This window comes from Embiotoca jacksoni, unplaced genomic scaffold (assembly GCF_022577435.1).
Source record: "Embiotoca jacksoni isolate LCO1_2020_lvr unplaced genomic scaffold, fEmbJac1.0.p SCAF_3, whole genome shotgun sequence".
NCBI classification, from domain to species: Eukaryota; Metazoa; Chordata; class Actinopteri; family Embiotocidae; genus Embiotoca; species Embiotoca jacksoni.
The window spans coordinates 16,123,178-16,146,116 of record NW_027185381.1 but is presented as its reverse complement, the minus strand read 5'-3'; the positions used below and the strand labels follow the sequence as shown (position 1 = coordinate 16,146,116).

At 41.3% G+C, this 22,939-nt stretch overlaps 2 protein-coding genes across 5 annotated transcripts; both read left to right on the top strand.

Moving 5' to 3' along the window:
* Positions 1 to 1,204: 1,204 nt before the first annotated feature.
* On the top strand, positions 1,205 to 15,380 carry ppp6r2b (protein phosphatase 6, regulatory subunit 2b). Of its 4 annotated transcripts, none has more exons than XM_069161887.1 (26): positions 1,205 to 1,602; positions 2,794 to 2,946; positions 3,086 to 3,241; positions 3,403 to 3,501; positions 3,841 to 4,027; positions 4,877 to 5,014; positions 5,116 to 5,181; positions 5,301 to 5,413; positions 5,499 to 5,612; positions 5,834 to 5,954; positions 6,231 to 6,392; positions 6,497 to 6,730; positions 6,842 to 6,906; positions 7,005 to 7,120; positions 7,233 to 7,318; positions 7,416 to 7,493; positions 7,583 to 7,680; positions 7,764 to 7,821; positions 8,043 to 8,164; positions 8,291 to 8,466; positions 8,586 to 8,742; positions 9,195 to 9,274; positions 9,656 to 9,866; positions 10,012 to 10,035; positions 10,822 to 10,965; positions 11,712 to 15,380. In XM_069161887.1, the coding sequence occupies exons 3-26, from the start codon at positions 3,114 to 3,116 to the stop codon at positions 11,743 to 11,745; spliced, it is 2,811 nt and encodes a 936-aa protein (XP_069017988.1). In that variant the 5' UTR covers positions 1,205 to 1,602; positions 2,794 to 2,946; positions 3,086 to 3,113; the 3' UTR covers positions 11,746 to 15,380. The 4 variants fall into 4 exon arrangements, with proteins under 4 accessions (XP_069017988.1, XP_069017991.1, XP_069017989.1 ...); XM_069161888.1 differs by lacking the exon at positions 1,205 to 1,602 and adding an exon at positions 1,616 to 1,954; XM_069161889.1 differs by lacking the exon at positions 1,205 to 1,602 and adding an exon at positions 1,971 to 2,688.
* Positions 15,381 to 15,481: 101 nt separating this feature from the next.
* LOC138205715 (MOB kinase activator 2) lies at positions 15,482 to 21,549 on the top strand. The gene is made up of 5 exons (XM_069161891.1): positions 15,482 to 16,503; positions 18,278 to 18,417; positions 18,506 to 18,602; positions 20,550 to 20,674; positions 20,755 to 21,549. The coding sequence occupies exons 1-5, from the start codon at positions 16,421 to 16,423 to the stop codon at positions 20,991 to 20,993; spliced, it is 684 nt and encodes a 227-aa protein (XP_069017992.1). The 5' UTR covers positions 15,482 to 16,420; the 3' UTR covers positions 20,994 to 21,549.
* The last annotated feature ends 1,390 nt before the right edge of the window (positions 21,550 to 22,939 follow it).

Below are 22,939 nucleotides of genomic sequence, written 5' to 3'. Positions count from 1 at the left end.
TTTGCATTCCTGGTTGTGAAGCAGATTTTTAATTCATCAGAGGCCCGCAATTACCACTTGTGGCCACAGAGGCTGCTGTTGCCAATGCCCAGCAAACATCCTATATTGCTGCTTTAAGCGTTGCAGTTTCTATTTAGACATCAAAACATTTAAATAAATGTTAGAACATTTTGGAAACGAAACTATTATTAAAATAATCTGTACGTGTCATTCCTCATTAATATCTATAGCTATTCAATGTTCAAGGCCCCCAAGCTTTACTGCAAAAATCTAGCCAGAAAGATAACAACAGTCCCTGCACTTGTCACAGTCAGTAACCATAACCAAATATTGTCATAGTGAATTTGTGAAATCCAGCGGTGGAAGAATTATTCAGGTCCGTTACTTAAATATAACTCCTAAAATGACGCAGTGAAAGTACTCCACTACAAGTTATTGTTCCGCATTCAAAACCTTACTTTAATGCAGGACTTCTAGTATTAGAAGTGAAATGTACTAAAACTATCAAAAGTAACAGTACACACTATTGTGTAAAGCTCCATGTTAGAGAATTATATTTTATAAGATTATTTCAGATTCTTATTACTGCTGTATTAATGTGGATTTTACTGCTGTAGTTATTTGGATTTGATTGTGCTTATTCTATGTTGTGCATAAATAGCCTACTGTATATTCTGTTGGTTAGTTTAAATGCAGTAATGCATCATATTCCAGAAGTTTGGCATGTTTGTGTTGTTTCTGTTCTGTAAGAACCACATATCTCTAAATAGTCAACAAGCTCAGAAACAATGCATTTTCCAATTGGTCCAAGTGCATTTTAAAATAGTTTATTTAGTTTAAGAAATAGGATATTTTTCTCAGCTCATAAAAGAACATCGAATCCTTCAGTTTAACAAAAATTATAATTCAAAATCAAAACATTTTGACATATGTGGTTTTAATTGGAGATAAAGGGTATAATTTTTTTAAAAAAATTTTTAATCTTAGAAAGTAACTGTCAGTTTGTAAAAAAAAAAATGCAGATACTTGTACATGAGTAATGTACAAAGTTACATTTCACCACCGGTTTTACGTGTCCTTTTGCATTCTTTACAATACAGTAATGTGAAACTTTCTTAATTTAGCAGAGCATGGGGGTGTTAAGTGTTACTGCAGCATCCGGCAGCAGCGTTTCAGGGTGACTACATAAACATGGACTCATGTTTACACAGCTGATGGACAGCAGCTGAACTTTTGATTACGGTTTTTTTTAGGTAGTCGCCATTTTGATTTCCAAATCTGACAGATTATTTGAGTTGTGCCCTGACCGCCGAATAACAACAACAACAACAACAACAACAACTCGCTCCGTGTCCAACACAGCACCTCTCCGGCAGGCCAAGCCGCCGTGCAGCGGCGGCGCAAATGACATTGCAGCCGGGGAGAGGGTAGCACCGTGAAAGCCAACAACGCAGTCATGAAACGGCAGCTATGGGCCTCTGGGTGACCTGACAGCCCCCCTCCTCTCCTCTCCCCCCCTCCACATCTCTCCCCCATCTCTCCCTCTCCACACCCCCGGTTCAGCTCGTGGATGACGACGGTTAAAAAAATGATGGATCAAAGGTAACAGGAGCTCGTGTTTCGGGAAGAAAACGTGTAATCTAACGTAAAGCCTGTGAGAGGAGAGAGCCGCCTCGTTATTAAGCGGTCGGAGGACGGTGATTTAACGCTGACGGGAGGACGCCGTCGTCCCACCGCCACCACCACCTTACCAGCTCCGCAGATTATTACCTAACCTGTTCCAGCTTTTCATCTCAACCTCGTTAGTCTCCGGGAGCGGATTAAAATTGTTTGGTGTCGTTAGCATTTGCTAGCGGGCTGGTTTACGTTGTGCGTAAAAGGGAAATATAAAAGGCGCTCGTCTTTAATCGCTGAAGACGCACCGGGGGAAAAAAAAAAAAGGAGAGAAGTTAAGGTGAAGTTAACTGTATGGATAAGATCGCTAACATGAATGTACATGGATATGACGGTCATCCTGTTGTAACCTAGATCCGTTCAAAGCTAACAGTAGCCGTCTCCAGCTGATCAGAGGACGCCCGACAGGCCTGTCTGAAAGCTGGCCACGGTTGTGCTGATGTATACAATTTTTAAATACACGTATTTCTTTAAAGTTAAATCCCCCCAAAAACACCTGCATAGGCTCGACGTGTTTGTTCACAGGATGTGTACACGAGGGGCAGCACATATGGTTAATACTGTGCCATCAATGTAAATGAGGATTAGAAATGAATAAGTGCGTTTTCAAGCGTTATTTTACATTGTAAAATGATGCCACTTGTCTTGCTTGAGTGAGCCACGGGAACCAGCATTCATCTACTGGATAACGGGCCCATTTATTAAGATGAATACTTCACTGTATCTGTGGTGTGATTTAGTTCAGGAGTGATGTGAAGTGAAGATCTCATCTGTCAACAACCACCACACCTTGTAGTCTCAAGTTTGCACTTCGTAGTGACACGGATGTCTGCTCAGCAGTAGTCTCCAAACTCAAAGTATTTCTGTCATTGTCATTCATGCGTAAGATTCCCCCCCCCCCTTCAATATCATTGCGATTTTATGCGTGATGTCCTTCCCAAAGCTAGCTGGGTAATGATGTTCACCACTAACTAAATTACAGATGCATCGCTTCCTGGGCTTTCCAGAGAGGAGGCAAGTCTCTGCACTTGCCCTGAAATGAACTCTTCTTCTGTCTCTGAAGTAGATCTTCTTGGAAATTATTCTGTAACATTTTGTTGTCTCTCATTATCTCACCAGGTTGAAGGCACTCGCTCCCGGGTTTGTGTGTCTGCTGTTAGTATGAGTAAAGTGTTCGTGTCTTCGCTGCGTTTAAATTGCGGATGCTCACTGATATAGAGGCAAATGGTTGTTTAGCAAGATCCGCCTGAGGATACTTCTCCTTGTCCAAACGTAAGTTCACTCATACAGGCAGCATATTGCATCTAAAAAATTATGCGTATTATTAAAATGATGTCATTCACTAACTTGTACATCCGTGCGACACAGTCGTGATACTGATCTCCATGCCACGTTGTTTTTTGGTCCACAGCTAAGTGTATGTTCCGGTGACGTCAGCCATGTTTTGGAAGTTTGACTTGCACACATCTTCTCATCTGGAGGCTTTACTGGACAAGGAGGATGTCATGCTCAGTGAGCTCATGGATGAGGAAGATGTGCTGCAGGAGTGCAAGGCCCAGAACAGGAGGTCTGTCTGTTTACTGGCATATCTGCTGCAGCAGATTAAATTTATCATTACATTTCAGTGTTCAGTCATTTTGTGTGTGTGTGTGTGTGTGTGTGTGTGTGTGTCATGCTTTTCCTAATTGGTGTTTCTTTTTCTTTTTTTACTCCTCATGGGGTTTGTAGACTTCTCCTGTTCTTGTGCCAGGACCAGTGCATGCAGGAGCTGGTTCACATGATTACTACAGAGCCTCCTGCTGGTGGAGAGGAGACAAAACGCTTCAAGTAGGTGCTGTTGTGTAGAATATGCTGATGTAGTACACTGTATCCTGGAAAAATGTGCACTACATTACATCTCTTATCTAACACTTTAAAGTAGAGCTAAGAGCTTATGTGAGCTCAGGGTTTTCTTTTTTGTTAAATGTTCCTGATCCAACAAATCAAAACATGATGCATTTTTTTAATGGAAAAACTACCTGTGAAAATCAGCACTCCTGTTACAGAAAACTTTTTTTTTTCTCCAGTTTAATCTTAACACAGCAAGTGCTCTAAGGTGAAACATGAGGTCATATTTTTGGTTCGGCTTAATTTTACTGCTACTTGTGTTCTCCTCATTCACTACAGGTATCCAAATATAGCATGTGAGCTGCTGACATGTGATGTGGGAGTGATCAATGATAAGCTGGGTAATGAGGAGCCTCTGCTGGAAACTCTGTACTCCTTCCTGGAGCAGCCCTCCCCGCTTAACCCCCTCCTGGCATCTTTCTTTAGCAAGACAATTGGGAACCTCATCACACGGAAGACTGAGCAGGTAACACGCACGCACGCGCACACACACACACACACACACACACACACACACTGTTAATCAAAGGGCACACTCAGAAAAGATGACAGCCACATTTTTGTGTTGTTGTGATTTAAATTCACAAAGTTTGAAGGTGCTCATGGTGAGATAATGGAACATGCTCACAAAGAGACTCACTCTCACCCGAGATGGCTGTAAAATTTTGTTTCTGTTGAAATGCCTTTTTGCAGCTTTACCAACACAAAAAGGCATGCATAAGGTGTAGGCTTTACCCCGTTAGGGGCAGAGCCTGAGGATTTCTAGGTAAATAAGACCCGCTTGTCTAAAAGGTCTAGAGCAACATGTTTGTGTTCAGACTTGTGGTTAGTTAATGCATTTCTCAGATGGCCCTTTGAGACTTTCAGCTAGGCTCCGCAAAGGACACCTAGAGGCAGCCTCTTGATACAGCTGCTGGCAATGTATTGATTGACACTTACCGTTGATGCCAGGTATAAAAGTCTCAACCTCAAAGCTAAATAACTCTCTGAGGAGGTTGTAACAAAAACATTTTGTGCTGTCACATAGAAACTGGTAGAGATGAATTATAAGAGGGCCCTGATTCATTTGTTCTTGCATGTGCACATGTTTTGAAATATCTGTCTTTTGTACTTTGTTCTGCCACCCAGAAATATTGGAGTGACAAACGTAAAAGCTTAACGACAATGTGTCTTTCCAGAAATAACATCCCACTTATTCTGAAAGATAGTTTTTTCAATCAAAGAAATAATCCCAGCAACAAATGTTGTCATCAAGGTGACACGTCCTTGTCCATTTTTATATAATGGTATTATTTTTACTCCATGTTTTGTTTAGGTGATCAGTTTCCTACATCGGAAGGAGGGATTCCTTTCCCTGGTCCTAAAGCATATTGATACGTCAGCCATGATGGATGTGCTCCTGCGCCTTATCAGCTGTGTGGAGCCACCCCCCCTTCGACTCGAGACTCTTACTGTATGAGACAAATGAACCTACATTTATATTTTACACAAATCTGATTTTTTTTTTGTGTGCTGATTTTCTGTGCAGTTATAATTTTATATTTCTCTCACCAGTGGCTGAATGAGCAGAAACTTGCCCAGAGACTCATAGAGCTCATTCACCCTGAGAGAGATGAAGAGGTTGGAGAGAATTCCATCATTTTTGTATTTGTTATTAAGACATACAATCACTATCACTTACAAGTCGTTTACACAACTGAAAGTCCATGTGTGCTCATGTTTTATTTTTTCCCTCACAGAGGCAGTCCAATGCTTCTCAGACTTTGTGTGACATCATCCGTCTGAGCAGAGACCAGGCCAATCAGCTCCAAGAGATTTCACAGCCCGACCCTTTGCTGACGGTGCTGGAATCGTAAGTCGGAGAGATGCACATACACACATGTTCACATTCTTTGAACAGTGCGTGAAGACGATGACATACTCCTGTGTTTCTGCAGGCAGGAGTGTGTGGAGCAGTTGTTGCAGAATATGTTCTCAGGAGAGAGGACCGAGAGCTGTATCGCCAATGGGATTCAAGTTCTTCTCACCTTACTGGAAATTAGGAGGCCTGTGTGAGTGAGAGACTTCGAATCCATTTTAAACTCTGTATACTTATCAGTTTTCACCAAAAGACCACTAATGGCATTTTTCCTTTGACGTATGGCCTCTTTTATTTTTCTAAACTTGTTTTCAGGTGGAGGTTGTTTCATCTCTCTTTTTAGTCTATTTATTAAAAGCTCAATTCATCCATTTTCTTTTTTAGAAATGTGCTTTCTATCTTTGTTTCTGGCAGGGTGGATGGTGTAATGGATGCTCAGGGATTTGAGAGAAGTTACACTGTTAACAGCAGCATTTTGTTGGCCATCCAGCCACACCTGATACACTTCCACCAACTACTTCTGGAGCCACCCAAGGTACATAAACAAAGACATAATCATCTGCAGGTCCTGAATATTAACTGTGAGATAACATACTAAACATGACAAATGGATACAATACAAGTTTCAATAGAAAAATCACAGAATTTTGCCATTACATGCCATAAATGTAAAGCATGGTCTCATTTTTGCTGCGTGCCAACCCCTTCCTTCAATAGTTATTTTTGATTTTCTGCCTTTTAGATACCTTTGCTGTGCCACATGTATGGTGTATATGCATCATGCTGTGCCTTTTTATCTGTGCATTTTTAGCGAGATCCTATGCTGACTACTCTGGGTGTGCTGAAGGAGCCACTGGGGAACACGCGTCTGCACGTAGCCAGACTTGTGGCCTCTCTGCTTTATACCAGCTCTGCTAGCCATGCAGTCGTAGCACAGGAACTCTGCAGACTCAACACAATGTACCTCCTTCTGGTGAGATGAGCAGACACACTGTATTTCTCACAACTTTAGAGTACAGTTTTGAGAAAGTGACGGGTGTGCAATGCCCCCTTTTCAAAAATGCGTGTCCTTTTCAGGACTTGTTCTTCAAGTACACATGGAACAACTTTCTGCACCTCCAAGTGGAGCTTTGTGTTGCTGCCATCCTTCGGCCCTGTGCCCATGAAATGAGACTTCAGCCTGGCTTGGGTTCCCATGAAAAATTTAAGCCTAATCAGGATCCATCGCAAGAGCAGGATTTGACTGACACCGCGACTTCTGAACCTTCAGTCACCTCTGAAAACTCTGCACATAACTTAATGGTGACTCATGTAGGTGTCTATTCTTGTGTTTGAAGCAAACGGCTTAAGAAATGGCCAATTTGGCACCTCTTTGTGAATGAAAACAACTGAATGACTCTATCTTCGTCTCTTATGTACCAGTTGTTTCAGCACTGCCACCTTGTCCAGAGGATTCTGGAGGCTTGGGAAGAGAATGATAAAATGCAGTAAGGAAGTTGTAGACCTTGACATGATGTTGTTTTTTGTAACGGGAAGAAATCCGTGTTTTTTTTCTTTTCCCTAAGTGTGGTACTTCTTTGTTCAGGTCAGAGGGTGGTATGAGAAGAGGGTACATGGGACATCTGACCAGGATTGCCAACACAGTTGTCCACAACCTGGAGAAAGGCCCGGTTCACACCCAGATTAGTAGCCTCATCACAGGTGTGTGTGTGGACACGTGCACCCATTCCTACGTGCAAAAAAGCGATAGCGCAAGCAGAACAGGAGTATCTCTCTCGTAATGCCTGTTGTTCTGGTGTGTTTTTGGATGTAGAGCTGCCAGAGGACTACAGAGGGCGCTGGGAAACCTTTGTGGACCAGACTCTGTCAGAGACCAACAGGAAGAACACCATAGACCTGGTAAAGCCTCACATGTGCTCGTCTGTATCTTGTGGCTGTTTTTAATTATACAAACAACTTTAAACATTACATGTGTATTGATGTTTTCCGTGTTCAGGTTGGCACTGGAAACCCTCGTCCTTCCTCAGAGGACGATATGGAGAGCCCCTTCCCCAAGGAACTGACAATACAGCAGGTATACATACAAAAGCACACATTCAAAACATTCAGGACGTCTGCAATGAACGATGATATTCTAATTATTCAAGTTATGATGTGTTGTAGGCCTTTTCAGACTACCAGATCCAGCAGATGACAGCTAACTTTGTGGATCAGTTCGGCTTCAATGATGAGGAGTTTACAGATCATGACGACAGCATTGGGTAAATTACTTGACATTCTTTTCTATGTGCTAGTGTATTGTTTTCATTGGGTGCTGAATGAGTAAAACCTGCTCTCATTTCAGGGCAACATTTGACCGGATTGCAGAGATCAATATCAATATCGATGCAGGCCAGGACAGTGTGAGTTTATTTAGAAGTTTTTCCACACTTCTGCTCTGAAGTTCTATTTCTGTATTTCTTTCTGTGGACTCTAAATATATTGTGTTAATTCCTCAAGATGCATGCGTATTTTTTTGCCACAAGGGAGCAAAAACAAAATCAAAGCAACCTGACATATGATTGGCTTTGGGATTAGGAGATCTGATGAAACCATATTTGAATCACCCAACTGTTTTTTGCAGGCAAACACAGCTGTGTTTGAGGCCTGTTCCAAGGAGAGGATTCAGCCCTTTGATGATGATGAAGAGGACATCTGGGAGGAAAAAGAGATCAACTATGCAACACAAACCAAGTCCCGGAACAGGTAGACACACACACCACAAAATACATGTCTTCTCCACATTATATTTTGGAATGATTTATGTAAGTAAGCTTAAAATTCGTGAATTAATCGTACTTCTTCAATCACACATATTTTGTGTGTTTCAAGGTTTGGTGGGTCACGGTCCTCCCAAAACCAAGCAGCCAGTAAGACCTGTGAGAGCCCAGCAGCTTCTGGCCCTGAGGCCTCTGACAGAGCAGCAGACTCCGACTCTGAGGAGGAAGAGGACCCAAAAGATGACCTGGATCCTTTTACAAGTCAGCACCAGTCTGAGGCAACTAAGAGTAAGATATGTTATGTTGTATAGTAATGCATATTTGATTTGCTCAGTATGTATTAGGACTAAAGCAGGTTTTTCAGCAAGTGTCTCATGTAGATTGTGTGTGGTGCTTTTTGTTCTCAGCCACTGGCTGGGTAGCAGACTTTGGAGAGGTGAACTCAAAGGCTCCTGCAGCAGGAGTGGGCTTTGCAGCCTGGGACACTACAGCGTCTCAGCCAGCTGCAAACGAGGCCGAGGAGAAGGGATGGGCCAAGTTCACTGACTTCCAGCCCTTCTGTTGGTGAGTGTTAAGCCTTAGATCAGAATGCCTTATTTCACTCTTTTCAAACTATTGTGGCCACACACAAGTTGCATGCACTGCTGTAAGAGTGGGGACTCAAGGCTTCTGTTTCTGCTGCCACCTAGCCAGCATCTACTGATGGTCAGCATGTGAGGCGTTTACAGGACATCTGTATATAGCAGCATCTACGGATAGCGTGCATGTAAGGCACATAGGGAACATCTGTAAATAGTATGTACGAAAAATAACCTGGGTTACATTCTCCCCGTTTTAAATGCATTAACAACAGTCACACGACGCACCACCTTCCACCACAAGTGAATTCTCAACCTGTGGGAAACTTGACAAATTCACCCTTAACTTTCAATGGCTGCATATGTTTAGTTCATTAGCTGTAACATATTTTTTTCTTCAGGGTTTCTTATCTGTGTAACTTACTTTATGTCCACCAGCTCAGAAACAGGCCCCAGATGCAGCTCTCCTGTGGACTCGGAGCTCAGTGGATCCGACAACACCAAACCAAACCAGAACCGTAAGTTGCTGCAGAATTCCTGTTAGACTAATGATAGAAAAAAAATACGTATTAATTAATACAGTATTCAAATTGACAACATTAAGGGAAAAAAATTAAGGAAATGGTCAAAATGAAAACAAGTCTGAAAAAGTCCCTAGTTTCTACCATTGGTGTGCAATAGCTGTTCAACTCCATCTGTCAATGTCCACATGTGAATCATGTACATTTGAATTTTCAGGCAAGAACATGGCTGGAAAGGGTGCATCTTGGGTTTTAATATACTGAGTGACATGTTTATTTTTAAGTTAAATTATGTTGTTTCCCTCTGGAATGAGTTGACTGTTCTAGTGCAGTGATCATGCGTCAGTGACACCATTTCATCCACCTTGATCTCCACAGCGTGTGTCTGGAGTGTGTGTGTGGCAAGAAAAGCTCCACTGGTAGCATCAGACAGCTCCTCCTCTAGCAGCTCAGGTAGTGATGAGGAAGAAGGCAAGACAGAGTCAACATCCAGTGAGACGGTCACCACGGAGACCATCACCACAGGTGCTGGCAAGGAGACCATCCGGCTCACCATGGACGCCAAAAATGAGAGAGCAGTCTTCACCAGGTAAATAAACAAGGAGCTGCTGCTCCATCTTGTTCAGTGTGTCCCCCTCTTCTATTGTCATGTGCTTTTACAGAGCCCTCCTTTCCCTTCTGATATCCTCCTCCTCCTGTCTGTTCCCTTCTTCCTCACCTCCCCCTGACTCCAGAGTATTCAGACCTGCAGTCAGACGGTATGTTGTGCTTGAGGTTCTGTGCTCTGAAGTGTGGAATGCTTTCCTGAAATTGTATGCAGGATTTAAAATGGGTCACACGTTTTTGTTTGCTTGTTGCATTTAGCAGGATGTGGAATAACAATCCCATGTGCCATAATTTATGCAAAAATCGAATCCATAGAAAATGCACTAACACACAAATGGTGACTTGTAGAGGACCTACAGGGCTTCTACACATTTGTTAGGTTTACCCCACACTCTCAATATAACCTTTTAATTCCCAGACTTTACAAATCAAGTCACTCAGCATTTAAAATATTAAAGGGTGGTTGAATAGAAAAGATGAGAGCAATGTATGACGACTGACTGTGGTTGCCTGAGAGAAAATTCTCCGTCTAACTCCAGATATGAGGACATGATTTGTTTTCATCAGAGCACCCTCACCACTAACAGTCTGTCAGATAGCATGCTTTGGACAAAGGTCGCTACCAATCCAACATATCCACATTCTAACAAACCAATACATTAACAAGTTACTAACAGTGCACCAACCAGCATGCTACAGGTAAATAGATCCAAACTTTAGCCCAGTTCACTGTGATTTTGGACAGTCGTAGCCGTCTTCGTTCTGGCGGAAAAAGAACCGGATGCCCAGTTTGCTGTAAGCGCTGGATATGGTAATGACCAGTGTGGACAGACCCCAGACCAGATAACCGTGGGGAAACTTTGCCAGCAGCTGAATCTGGCATCTTTGCTATTTTTCAAGATTGTTATGCCTGAATTATTTTCTTTTTTTTTCTTCAGCGAAGGGGATAAGGTGCCTGCAGAGGGACTCTCCAAAGACAAACGGGAAGGCAATGAGAAAGAAAGTGAAAAAGGACAGAAACATGGAAACTGTTCCAGCCCAATTACTGCAGGTCCAACTAACCCAACGGCTGCAGTCACACAGTAAGTGTTTTTGTTTGTGTGTGTGTGTTTTGTTTACAGCTGACATCACCAAACATAAGACCAGTGATTCCTTCCTTTTTAAAGCACTTGGTCCTTGGACCAAAGGACTATAAACCTGTAGACATCAATGACCTTGCAAACAAAAGTCTAATGTAATCTAGTGTAATTTTAGAGATGGCTGCATTTCATTCAGGTGTGCGAGGACCCTGCTCTGTCCATGGACGTTTGCTGTTACGGCCTTCTGGCAGATCTAAATGGAGCCATTGTTAATGTTATTACCTGCTTGATCAAATCAAAAAGTATCTGTGATTATGAACACTTAAGTGCATCAAAGTTTGGAGAGCAGTCTTGGCCAAATGCTTCACATTTGTGTGTGTGACTTAAAGGATTATTGCAGTGGTTTACAATCTGCATCTTACTGGGACAGTTTGGGTTGTCTTGATGACGGTGATACAATTTTACTCGCCGAATTAATTGTTGCAATGTGAGGATGCAGCAACCTTTCACATTGTAGAAAAACTATTTTAAAAATAAAAATGATTGTACTGAAATTCTGATAACAAATCAATAAAATTTAGGTAAAGGCACCATTCATTCATTATTTATTCATAATACAATGTTGCTGTAGATTTCCTCAGATGTGATTTTTGTAATGCTTTGGATGCTGTAAACCAAAAATTCAATTTGCCTCTATCTCGGAGCGGATAAAACCAAAATATGTGTCCCTTTTTATTTTCATCTTGCAGAGAGACACAGTCCTCCGCTAACGGACCGGCCTAACGACGAGGTACAGCCACACGCTTCATACCTGCTCATTCAACACACAGCCATGCCACCTTTGCTTCCTGTTAGCAACCCTCCAACGCCCTTTTTTGTTTGAAGACATGTAAGTGAATTGAAGATCCTCAGATCAAACAGCGTTTATGTTGGATACCAGAAATCCCTTGATGTCTTTACTGCACCTTCGTGATATAATTACAACTCAACAGCTTCAAAGAGAAATGTACTTTTTAAAGAACATTTCATTGTACCAGACGCCTCAAAGCCAAATTGTGTTAAATTTGAACTTTTCGCGTGGCTCTTTTTTTTTTTCCACTGAACTTGGAAAATCCAACACCCTTATCTGTTGTGATGAGCACAGGTGACATGGAAAGTTTGTGTGCCAACTATGGCACTTTAATCTGAACAAAACAAGACTGAAAATTTGACCTTTTTTTTTTTTTTTTTTTTTTTTTTTAAATTCAGCATCAGAATTTCTGATTATTTGAGCCTGTCTGGATTCGGCTTAAAACCACAGCCCAGGGAGTTTTTCTTGCAGAGCATTTGACTGTTTACACTTTAGTAAAGAAAACTGTATTCATATAATTAGCCAAGATTACAAAAGCCAAGACGCTTGCTAGCTAACCACCATTTTGTCTTCAGCATATCGGTGTACATGCCGGGCAGATGTTTTATTAGTGCAAATGTGTGAGTGATCATTATTTGGCTTATTTTTCCAACCATCTCAATCATTTCTCAATCAAATACGTTTTCATTTGCTTTGATCGCATGGGATGAAAATGCTCTCTTTGATCATTTGGAGCTTCAGATTTGGAAGTACTTCCTCCTCTGACAGATTCATGTAGTTTAGAGAGATGTGTGTGTGTGTGTGTGTGTGTCTGTGTGTGTGTGTGTGTGTGTGTGTGTGTGTGTGTGTGTGTGTGTGTGTGTGTGTGTGTGTGAGAGGGGGTACAGAGTGTATTCTCAGGTCAAAGGAGAGGTATGCAGATGCAAAGAAAGCGCACACAGTGTCATACACACATGTATACACAACCATATCTACAAACACATGCGAAAACAAAACAACAAAAAAAGACACGGTGATGTGCACATACCACTTCATACAACCCCCAGAGCTGTTTAAATGTAATATTGTGAAATTTGAACCTGTATTAGGTTGTGGCTATTCTTGGTAATATGTAATCGTAACATAAATGTAAACAGTATATATAAACATTATATCTATTTTTGGAATAAATCCAATGTATGGGAAGGCAGTTGTTTTGCAGGTTGCAACGTGTGTATTGTATGTGTGTTGTACTGTTGAAATGAGGCAATAATGATGTCTGTGTTTTGGTTAATAGGCCAGCATCAGTTCCTGTTCCTTTGCTAGATGCTTCCTACATGGAGGTTTGGGAGTGTGCATGTTGTGAGTGTGGGTGTGAGTCGGTTGTCTGCAGTATGTCTTCCGTAGTGGAATAAAGGATATTAATTGTTTATTACAACTTGGGGTCTTACTTTCATTCATCAGTTTGAAACTAATTATTGGCTTAATTAGTCGAGTTAATTGAACGAGAAAATAGAGGTGACTTTAAAGGTCCTATATTTTAAATATGTTCTGATGTTTTCTTTGTTGTCTTGATAATCATGAGGAGATAATGCAGTGGTCATAAGTACCAAAAACGATCTAAAATTTTCAGAAGTCTAGACGGTTCAGTTGTTGAATACAGGCAGGCTGTGTGCATTTCTATGTGGACTGAGTGTTTTGACAATTAAAAATTATTCATGTAGAACCTAGATCTGCTTTATAATTAAAAAGGAAATAAAAATCAGAACGTATACAATATGGCACCTTTTTAAAATAGTACTTAAACTGCCCTTGGTAGGATGATATACTGTTTCAACTTTGATTTTGTTATCATATCTGCTGCTGACCAAATATATTTGGGTTTTGGGCTGTTGGTCAGACCTAAATTATTTCATGACATCACCCTGAGCTTTAACATTTTTTTGAGAATTTTTTTTGTACTCTTTCTGGACACCTTTTAAATCAAACAATGACTCGGATAATCCAAAAAAAATAAATAAATACTTGACAGATTAGAGGTGCCCAGTGGAATTTCTTGTAAACAAACAAAAAAATTATGTTTACATTGAGGATTACTCAACAAAACAATGTGCGTATGTTACATCACCCGAGCAATGTGCCGAGTGCACTTCCTTCCTCATAAAACATTTGCAAAGCAGCTTGTTCAGATTTTTTAAAATCCAGCATTGCTTACATTCATATTTACTTGTTGGCAGTCTTGGTCTCCCTGTTAATCAGTGTGAAGTGTGCAACCATTGGCAGGATCGTGTGTTGTTGCGTGCTTGCACCTCTGCTTCAATGTGTGCATGTGCAAGAAATAAAGAAAACATGGACCCACTCATAGGAAAAGAGCTCCATAGTGTAGTTCCTGTCTAATCATGACCAGTGACAAATTATGGCAAAGAAACTACGAAAACATGACCCGAGTTGTAATAAGATGAGAATTATCCTTTAAATTAGCGTGTGCCAGGCAGTCATGCTTTACTTTATCTTTCTCCTCGTCTCTCTCTTTCTCAGGGCAGGAGTTGACTTTAATTGCGTGTATGCCTATGAAACTATTTACATAGATTGTTGTATTTATTTTAAAAGCACTTTTTCAAGAAGCACTTTTGGTTTGTATCTGGTGGTGCTAAGTGCCACCATAGTTTTCCCTTCTCAAAGAGGCGGGAATGTCTGACTTGAATGAATGAATCATGTAGATACTCTAGGGTACTTTTTCTTCGATGCTTTCTGCCAAAGTGTGTCTTCCCACCAGTGTACAGCTGGGCTCCATATCTGTGAAGTAGCCTCCTTTCTTGCAGCGGTCTTACAGGTCTAGATTTCTCTAAAGTCGTCCGTGTTTGATCCCTCCCTCGTGTTTCCTCTTTTTTTGTTTTATTGCGTGATGGAGTTTTCAGCAGTCTGAGAAGATGGCACAAGTCAAAGACAAGACTTTGAGGATTCATCTTATATCACGGCTTTTCTTCTGTTTTTTGCTTTTATCTGTTAGGCACATTGAGCTGTTTGAAGTGGAGCTGCACAGAGTTAGCGTTGCTTTATGTCAAGGTTAAAAGAGAAAGGGCTGTGTTTTTTTTTTTTTTTTGTTAGGGCAGGGTCCCAATATTTCATTCAGAATGTGTCGTGTGCAGTATAGCTACGGGTATGTTGTGATGTTATGCATAATGGCATGAGGTACGATACAGTCATCTTTTAAGTGCCATTAAGTTTGCACATTAACCTCAATTCACCTCCTTGGGTATGTGCTGTATTGTACAGTGTGTGCTCAAAACTGTAAGAGAAACGATGGGTGTGAAGTTGTTACTTAACTTGCTACTTACAACTGAGGCCATTTCAAAGTTGAAAGATTTTCTGATATGATTAAATTTGGGTACGAGTGTGTGGATGTTGGAGAAGTGGTGGGAAACACAGCTGTGTTGTTAGATGCCTTTTTTTTTGTTTTTTTTTGTAAAGCGGACTGATGCTGGTGTGTTTTTTTTTTCTTTTCATTTAGAGAGTAATGTGTCCGTTACCTGTTGTCAATTTAGCTTGTACATTCAGATATGAACCTAATAAATATGTCAAAGAAGAAGCATGAGCCTCTGTTTGTCTCGCACTTACAGTCTGCAGTAAAACACACATAACTGCACAAACACACAGCGCGAACAGGACCTGGTCTTTGGAGCATGTTTACCTTCAGGGCAGGTGAGCAAGTGGATTATGCTGCTTCCTGGTCCATACTGTGTATCTCCTACACCCGCAATCAATGCTACACCTTCACACTATCTTCCCCCCACTGCAAACATAAACCTGGCTGTCGCATAAATATCACTGTGCTGCAGGCAGAGGTGAACTTAATTCATGTAACAGTGGGGGAGGACCTGAGGACCCTTCTTCTGTATTCTTAGCAATTTTCATCTTGTAATCCTATCTATATATTGCTGCCCCCTCACCTGTGGGTGTGTGGTTTCATTCCTTGGCTTCGACGTGTGTCATTGCATTCCTCTATCGTTGGAGCACAGACACTGAACACACCTGCTGCTGCCTTGTTTTTACTCTTCTTTCTACCTCCTTATTTACATCTTTTTCCATGTCCACACTGGAAAACCACCTTTTAGTTTGTCACCTGCATCTGCCTGCCCTCGCTCTCTCTCTCTCTCTCTCGCTCGCTCTCTCGCTCTCTCTGTGTGGAAAGACAATGTGTGTGTATGCAGTGGGTGGAAATGGGAAGAAGGCGGAGTTGTATTTTGTACTTTAAATGGGTTGTGGAGAAACCTGCCTGTCTGCCTGGAGCAGAGAGAGGAGGAGCCTGTGGGGTGTGGGACTCCAGACAAAGGAGACATAAACACACTGACACTGGATCACTGGAGCAAAAAGGAGAGGGAGACTGCAGGAGAGGTCCACTGTGCGCGAAGGAGACCAACTCCTGGACTACTTTTTGGAAAACTTTGTGGGGAGGGATTTTTGTGTGTTTGTCAGCTGTATGGATCCGTCTGCGAGCTGATAGATGCTTGTGCAGGAGCAGCGGTTGTCATATGTTTCCTATAGTGTGTAGAAGTGTGTGGATTTGGTGTGTTTGGGATGGAAAAGTGGGGCTGGCACAACCAACAGCTCTGCTCTTAGCTTTACGCCATGGGGGGTTGCCATAGTTACCCCTCGGCTACGGAGGCAGACGGGAAGACTCTTCAGCCTTCTGGTATCGGCAATGAAAAACTGTAAGTTAAATTTCTTCTTTCTTGTGGTTTTTTTTTTTTTTTTTTTTTTTTTTTTTTTCCTTTCCTTTCTGGAACTGGTGTTTTGAATTTGCTTCTCCATCTTTATGTAGCCACCCCTTAAGGGCATAAATCTATTGATGAAATATGACTAGTGGGCTGCTGCACATGGTTTACTGAGGAATGTTCTCTAGATAAGAGAGAGAGAGTGTGTGTGTGTGTGTGTGTGTGTGTGTATGTGCGTGCGTGCGTGCGCATGTGTGTGTGCGTTACATATTTGTCTGATGGCATCAGTGACGACGGATTCCTCCAACAGCGGGAACACATGTTGAGAAGGAGTTTAAAGCAATACGAGGAAAGACACTGAGGAAATGTCTTTGAGTTCTGTAAATATTTGCTGCAGGAGGATTAATCTTTTACAGCCAGCTGCCTGCTCTGAAGAGGGCTGTTTATTTCACCGTCACGACAGAGAGAAAGGTGACCAGATGGCCTAGAGCAGGGTCACAGAGGAGAGTGTTTACACACAAACACAACATCACAAGTAGCTGTGGGTTCATTGTATTTGGGTGCTGACAATTACCAGCCAAGAAGCGGTAATTGTGTTAATATCATGGCGCTGGAACAGAACAGGATGTTAACAACAGAAGTTCCTGTGGACATAAGAAAAGTTTGTCACGGCTTTGCACTAACTGTACTTCTGTACAGCTAATGTTTACATTCGGTCTCTAGTCCTCCCTTTCCCTTTCTATTTCTGACCTTTACTTTGGACAAAGATCTCCTGTTCAAACCTTTAAACAAATTCTCCCTGCTCCAGCCCTCTCACACACACACACACACACACACACACACACACACACACACACACACACACACACACACACACACACACACACGTACACCAGAAGGGGAGTGAAACCCCATAGAGAGCACAGTGTTTTCCTTATCAGAGTAGGCAAGGTCACGCTGAGTAAACCCTCAGCTGCTGCTGTGTGTGCAGACATATAAAAACTGAGGGTGGCAGCTGCCTGATCCACTACACTGTAAAATATTCACTTTAATCCAAAGCACTTTTCTTCTAAAAAAGAGTCTGTCAAACAAAAGTAAAGCACTCCTCTTGTTTGCAGCAGACAAACTTGCCTGCCTGCTTTAAATAAAGTCAAATCAGGCTGCTAAGTTTGATTTTCCAGGACACACTGGTATTTGTAAACATCCTTCATTTCCTGCACTCGCTCTCTATAGTTGTCACAAGTTGCTATGTGAGTGATTATTAAGCTCTACCTGTATCTTATCGGTCAGTACACAAGCTGATGTGAGAAAGAGAGGTTTTCCTAAAGCCTACAGCTCTCGGCTCTGCACACACACCGCGCATCGTCAGTCCTGTCAGTTATCTGCTTTGTATCACTGACCACTGCAGCAGTCAGCTTCATCAACTGTAATTACTCTGGCTCTGAATGGACTGCCTTCATTACATTAACTGCTGCTGTATGCGATGTTCAGGTCTGCAGTTACAGCAGTGTGTGGATGTTTGCATATATGTGTGTGGTGGATGTTTGCATATATGTGTGTGTGTGTGTGTGTGTGTGTGTGTGTGTGTGTGTGTGTGTGTATATATAAGGCAAGACAGAGAGAGAGAGAGAGTGTCAAACGTGTTATCTACTGGCTGCAGCAGGGGTAATTAATCCACTGACCTATTGGTTATTTTACACGGCGATATTTTCTGTCTCCCAGACTTTCTCCTTCTGTCTCTGCTTCATTAACTCTGTGCTCTCTTCCCAAGGGGAATTAATAACAACAATCAGGAGGCGCGTCCGTATCTGCAGGAGCAGTTTGTGTGTCAGCGGATCACGCACGCAGACATGTTCGTCCTCACGGCGCTGCCGCCTGGCGTCGACAAGGCGGAGTGGCTCGCCAGCAACAGTAAGTATTAACATGCTCCTCGTCCTACCCAACATCACAAATAAGACTGTGTGCAAGATGCAATGTTCATCTTATGTATTTCTTCCAGCTGTGGCATTTTTCAAGCATATAAACCTGTTCTCCAGTGCGCTATCAGAGTTCTGCACTCCCAGCACCTGCCCAACTGCCTGTGGACCAGACAACACGTAAGTTACTGAGCACTACGCTGCATGTTCTTCAGCCATATCAACTCACCCAAAGGAGGTCACGCCAAATGATCTAGTCCTGCAAATACTAAATGTTTTATTTGTCGAGGTCCATCTATAGACCAGGCGGTGAACAGTATTAAAGAATGATGCCAACGTAAACTGTTGACAGAGTGGATTAGTAACCAGGACATTATTTCTCAGAAGACACATTGCTGTTGAATCCTCCTTATGTCACTTTTTGATGGTTTGGGCTGAACAAATATTATTATTTTTATTTTTTTTATTACTGGTCCGTGAGAGATCTTAAAGCCTCACCAGATGTAGAATGTGGGTTTAAACCTGCCATTGGAAACGACTGTTTTACTGACACTCTCCTCCTTTTCTGCTATCTGCATATCACAGTTTTCTAAATCCTGAGCAGAATCTCTGAGCAGTGAGCTACACGCTAAAAATAGCACTTTTGAGTCATAAACTAAGGCGGGCCTGCTTGTTTTTTTTTGTTTTCAGCATTTTGTTAGGGTTGAGACATTTTAATGCCAGGGTTCATCTCCCCATGTGTCCGCAAGTAGAACATGTTTTAAATATCTCCTGTTTGAATAAAAACTAAACATGAGTCATATTTGGTTTCAAGTTCATTTTTGACTTGATTTGATCTCACACAGTCCATTAAATTAGAGTTAAAGGAAAATTCCAGTTTATTTCAACCTAGCATATTTCCTATAATTGTGGCCACCGTGGCCCTGCGCTCTATGTCCTTTGTACAGATTCAGTGACATGAGGACAAAACAGTGTGCAAACAGCGTATGTAGGAGTAAAAAAGTGCAAGATCCTTTTTTACATGAATCATTTCAAATGTTTGTTTTCAAATTGGCCCTAAAATACATAACAGCTGCCCGGAATAACCATTTTGCTAAATAGAATAGGGATCTCCACCCATGGCAATTTACCAGCTGACCTAATCACCAGCATATTCATCTGCACACGCTGCTTTGTTTATATGCGTGAGGCTGACTCTGTGGATACCTAATGAGTGTCCTGTTCCAGCAGTAGAGGACGCTGCTTTTTCAGAGCCACATGCACTTGATTGCACTTTCACAGTCATCCAATTCTGTAGGTGGCGCTGTTACGAAATTCTAGGGTCTTAGGACTGTGGTCCTGAAACTGCGTTCTCCTCTAAGGCGGGAGCATTGTATAGAACCATAGACTGTATATCGAAGTGGACGCAGCTTCCGACTCTGAGAAGTGAGGCCAGTGTGAAAGTGCCTTAAAGTGCAATACCACTGAGTGCCACCAGAGGTTGACTCCAAAAAGCCTCCGGCTCCATAGACTCCCACTCAACTTCTCTAATGAAATACAAAGTCAATACATTTTTACCACAAGTCAAAATGGTGTCATTGGCTAAAGTCATTCCTTTTTATTAGTTTTCTGGCAGTCCATCTGAAAATAGTCTGATACTTAATTAGATATTAGGCCTCAAAAAGCTGTATTTTATGGTGCATTCAGGTTTCCACTGTAGTCGGGGTGGGGCGTAGTTTCCTCAGGTTTCTAATCAGATCGAGTCAGATCCAGCACTCCCTCCTCCCCAGCTAATCCAAATATGGTCACTTCTGACTCCAAAATAGCAAAACGGCAACGGCCAAAATCCAAATTTGAGGCTTCAGGACAGCAGTTCAAAAACCAATGAGTGATGTCACGGTTGGTTGCCGCTTGTATAGAACTCAACAGGTAAATTCATCGGAAGTGAGTGAAACTGTAGCTATCCTTTAAGCAGAGCTTTCAACTTCTCGTGGTCTTTATGAGAAAATGGATTTCAGTTGCCATTATGTGGCCGAAGAATCATGTCATAATACTGACAACCATGAAGCATCGATTCTGTTGTTTACTTTATGAGGCTGAACATCCAGGATGTTGTATCTTAATGACTCCATGTGTTTCTGTCGACAGGGTTTATTTTTGGACTGATGACCATGGCAGGAAGCTGAAGTGCTCTGCTCCACTTTACTTTGATTACGCCATGTCATACATCCAGGAACTACTGATGGATGAAGATGTGTTCCCCACTAAAGCAGGTAAAGAGCGTTTATGTCATACATGTTACATTATTTCACATCAAATTCCAGTTTCATTTATAAGCCTCTTCCATTTATAGGTTCAGTATTTCCGACAGGCTTCGTCTTTCTGGTCCAGAAGGTGTTTTTGCTCTTGTTCAGGACTCTGGCTCACATTTACTGGTCTCACTACAGAGAGGCGCTCGCGTTAGGCCTGCAACCACACCTCAACACACTCTTCACTCACCTCACACTCTTCTGCCGCGAGCACTCGCTGCTGGACCAGGAGGACACCGAGCCACTGCAGGACCTCATCACAGCCCTGGGACAGCAAGTCTGAACCTTAAGAGCAAACACAGATATTATACACTCACGTTCTCATCACACACTTTATTTATTTGTTATAGCTGGTTCTGTGTCACCACTGTGGGGCCAACTTAAAGTTTCTTTACTATGTTTTTTTTTGTTTTTTTTAAAACGTCTGGAAATTGAAAACACAGACAGGAGTATGTAGCTCCTTTTATATATACTTGTTATTAGTTCATGAGTCATTGTGTGAAACTAATATTGCATGTTTGTGTTTTTTAACATAATGGTGCGTTGTTCTTATCTGAAAAGGTCAAGATCTTCAGGGTCATTGATGTCTTCCTTATTATAAGACACTAATAGAAAAAAAAAAAAATGAAGTATCCCTTGTTGTGATTTCTCAAAAGAAATCCATTCAGCCAAACAAACCCAGCTGGTTCCATCAGTGTACTTTGAATATTTACAAAAAAACATTATGGTGATGTGTTGATCCAAATACTTTATAATCTCATCTGTAAAGAAAACGTCTCTCTGCAGCTTCATGTATGATTCTGTATTGACTAATAAACATTTGTGACATTCTGTCTACATGGTGGATTTAAAAACTATCTTTGCATGCTTCTTCTGGAAATGATTCAAATTAAAAAAAAAACCTGGGGAATTGTTTGAGGCAGGGAGGGAACCGAGTTGGATCTTGAGATAACTGCTGTGGCTGTAGATCAGCACGTCTCAGTGGGTGTTTGGTTTAACAGCAACATCACCTGCAGCCGGCAGAGGACTCCAGCAGGTATCACATTTATAGTATAACTTTTTTTTCATATTTTATATGGCATATATGACTTTTTTTCAAATATTGGACGACATGCTATGGTATGACTTTTTTTCATATTTTAGACGATATGCTATAGTATGACTTTTTTCATATTTTGGACGACATGCTATAGTACAACCTATATTGATATTTTGGACGACATGCAATAGTATGACTTTTTTTCATAATTTAGACGACATGACTTTTTTCATATTTTTAACAACATTAAATATTTTGGACCTGACATGCATGTCTCAAGCTGGAGTTGAATCAATGATCTTCCCACTGTGAGGCAGCAGTGCTAACCACTACACCATTGTGCCTGTGATAATGTGACTTTCTTTCGTGCTTTTGAGGTCATGCAATAAATAGTATGACTTTTTTTTTTTTTGTATTTTGGATGACATTACTTTTTTTTCATATTTTTAACAACATTACATTTTTAGACCTGACTGGCATGTCTCAAGCTGGAATCGAATCAATGATCTTCCCACTGTAAGGCACCAAATATAACCACTACACCCTAGTGCCTATGATACTGTGACTTTCTTTTGTGCTTTTGAGGACATGTTGTAGTATGACTGTTTTTTTAATATTTCGAACGACATGCTATGGAATGAATTGTAGATATTTTAGACAGCATAGTATGACTTTGACCAAATTATGAAACAGACTCATACTATAGTATGTCGTCCAAAATATGACATAAAAGTCAAACTATAACATGTCGTCCAAATTATGAAAAAAAAGTCACTATACCATGCCATCCTAAATATGAAAAAAATTGAATATTGTAGCATATTGTCCTAAATATGAAAAGAGTCATACCATAGCATGTCGTCCAAATTATGAAAAAAAGTCATACAATATAGCATGTCGTCCGAAAAATGACAAAAAAGTCATACTGTAGCATGTGGTCCAAATTATGACATAAAAGTCATACTATAGCAAAATACATGCCGGGGCTGCAGTTTAGGGGGCGCTAGCGAGCCATTTGGCCACGCCCATGAGCAAATCAGATGTATCATCTCACCACGCCGGATATATGTGCCACGTTTCATGAGGTTTCAAGCATCTTTTGACCTTAAACATAAACTTCCTTTGTCATGGCAAAATATCAACCATTTACTTGCAGAAATGGAATATAATATTGATAATTTCCCTGACAT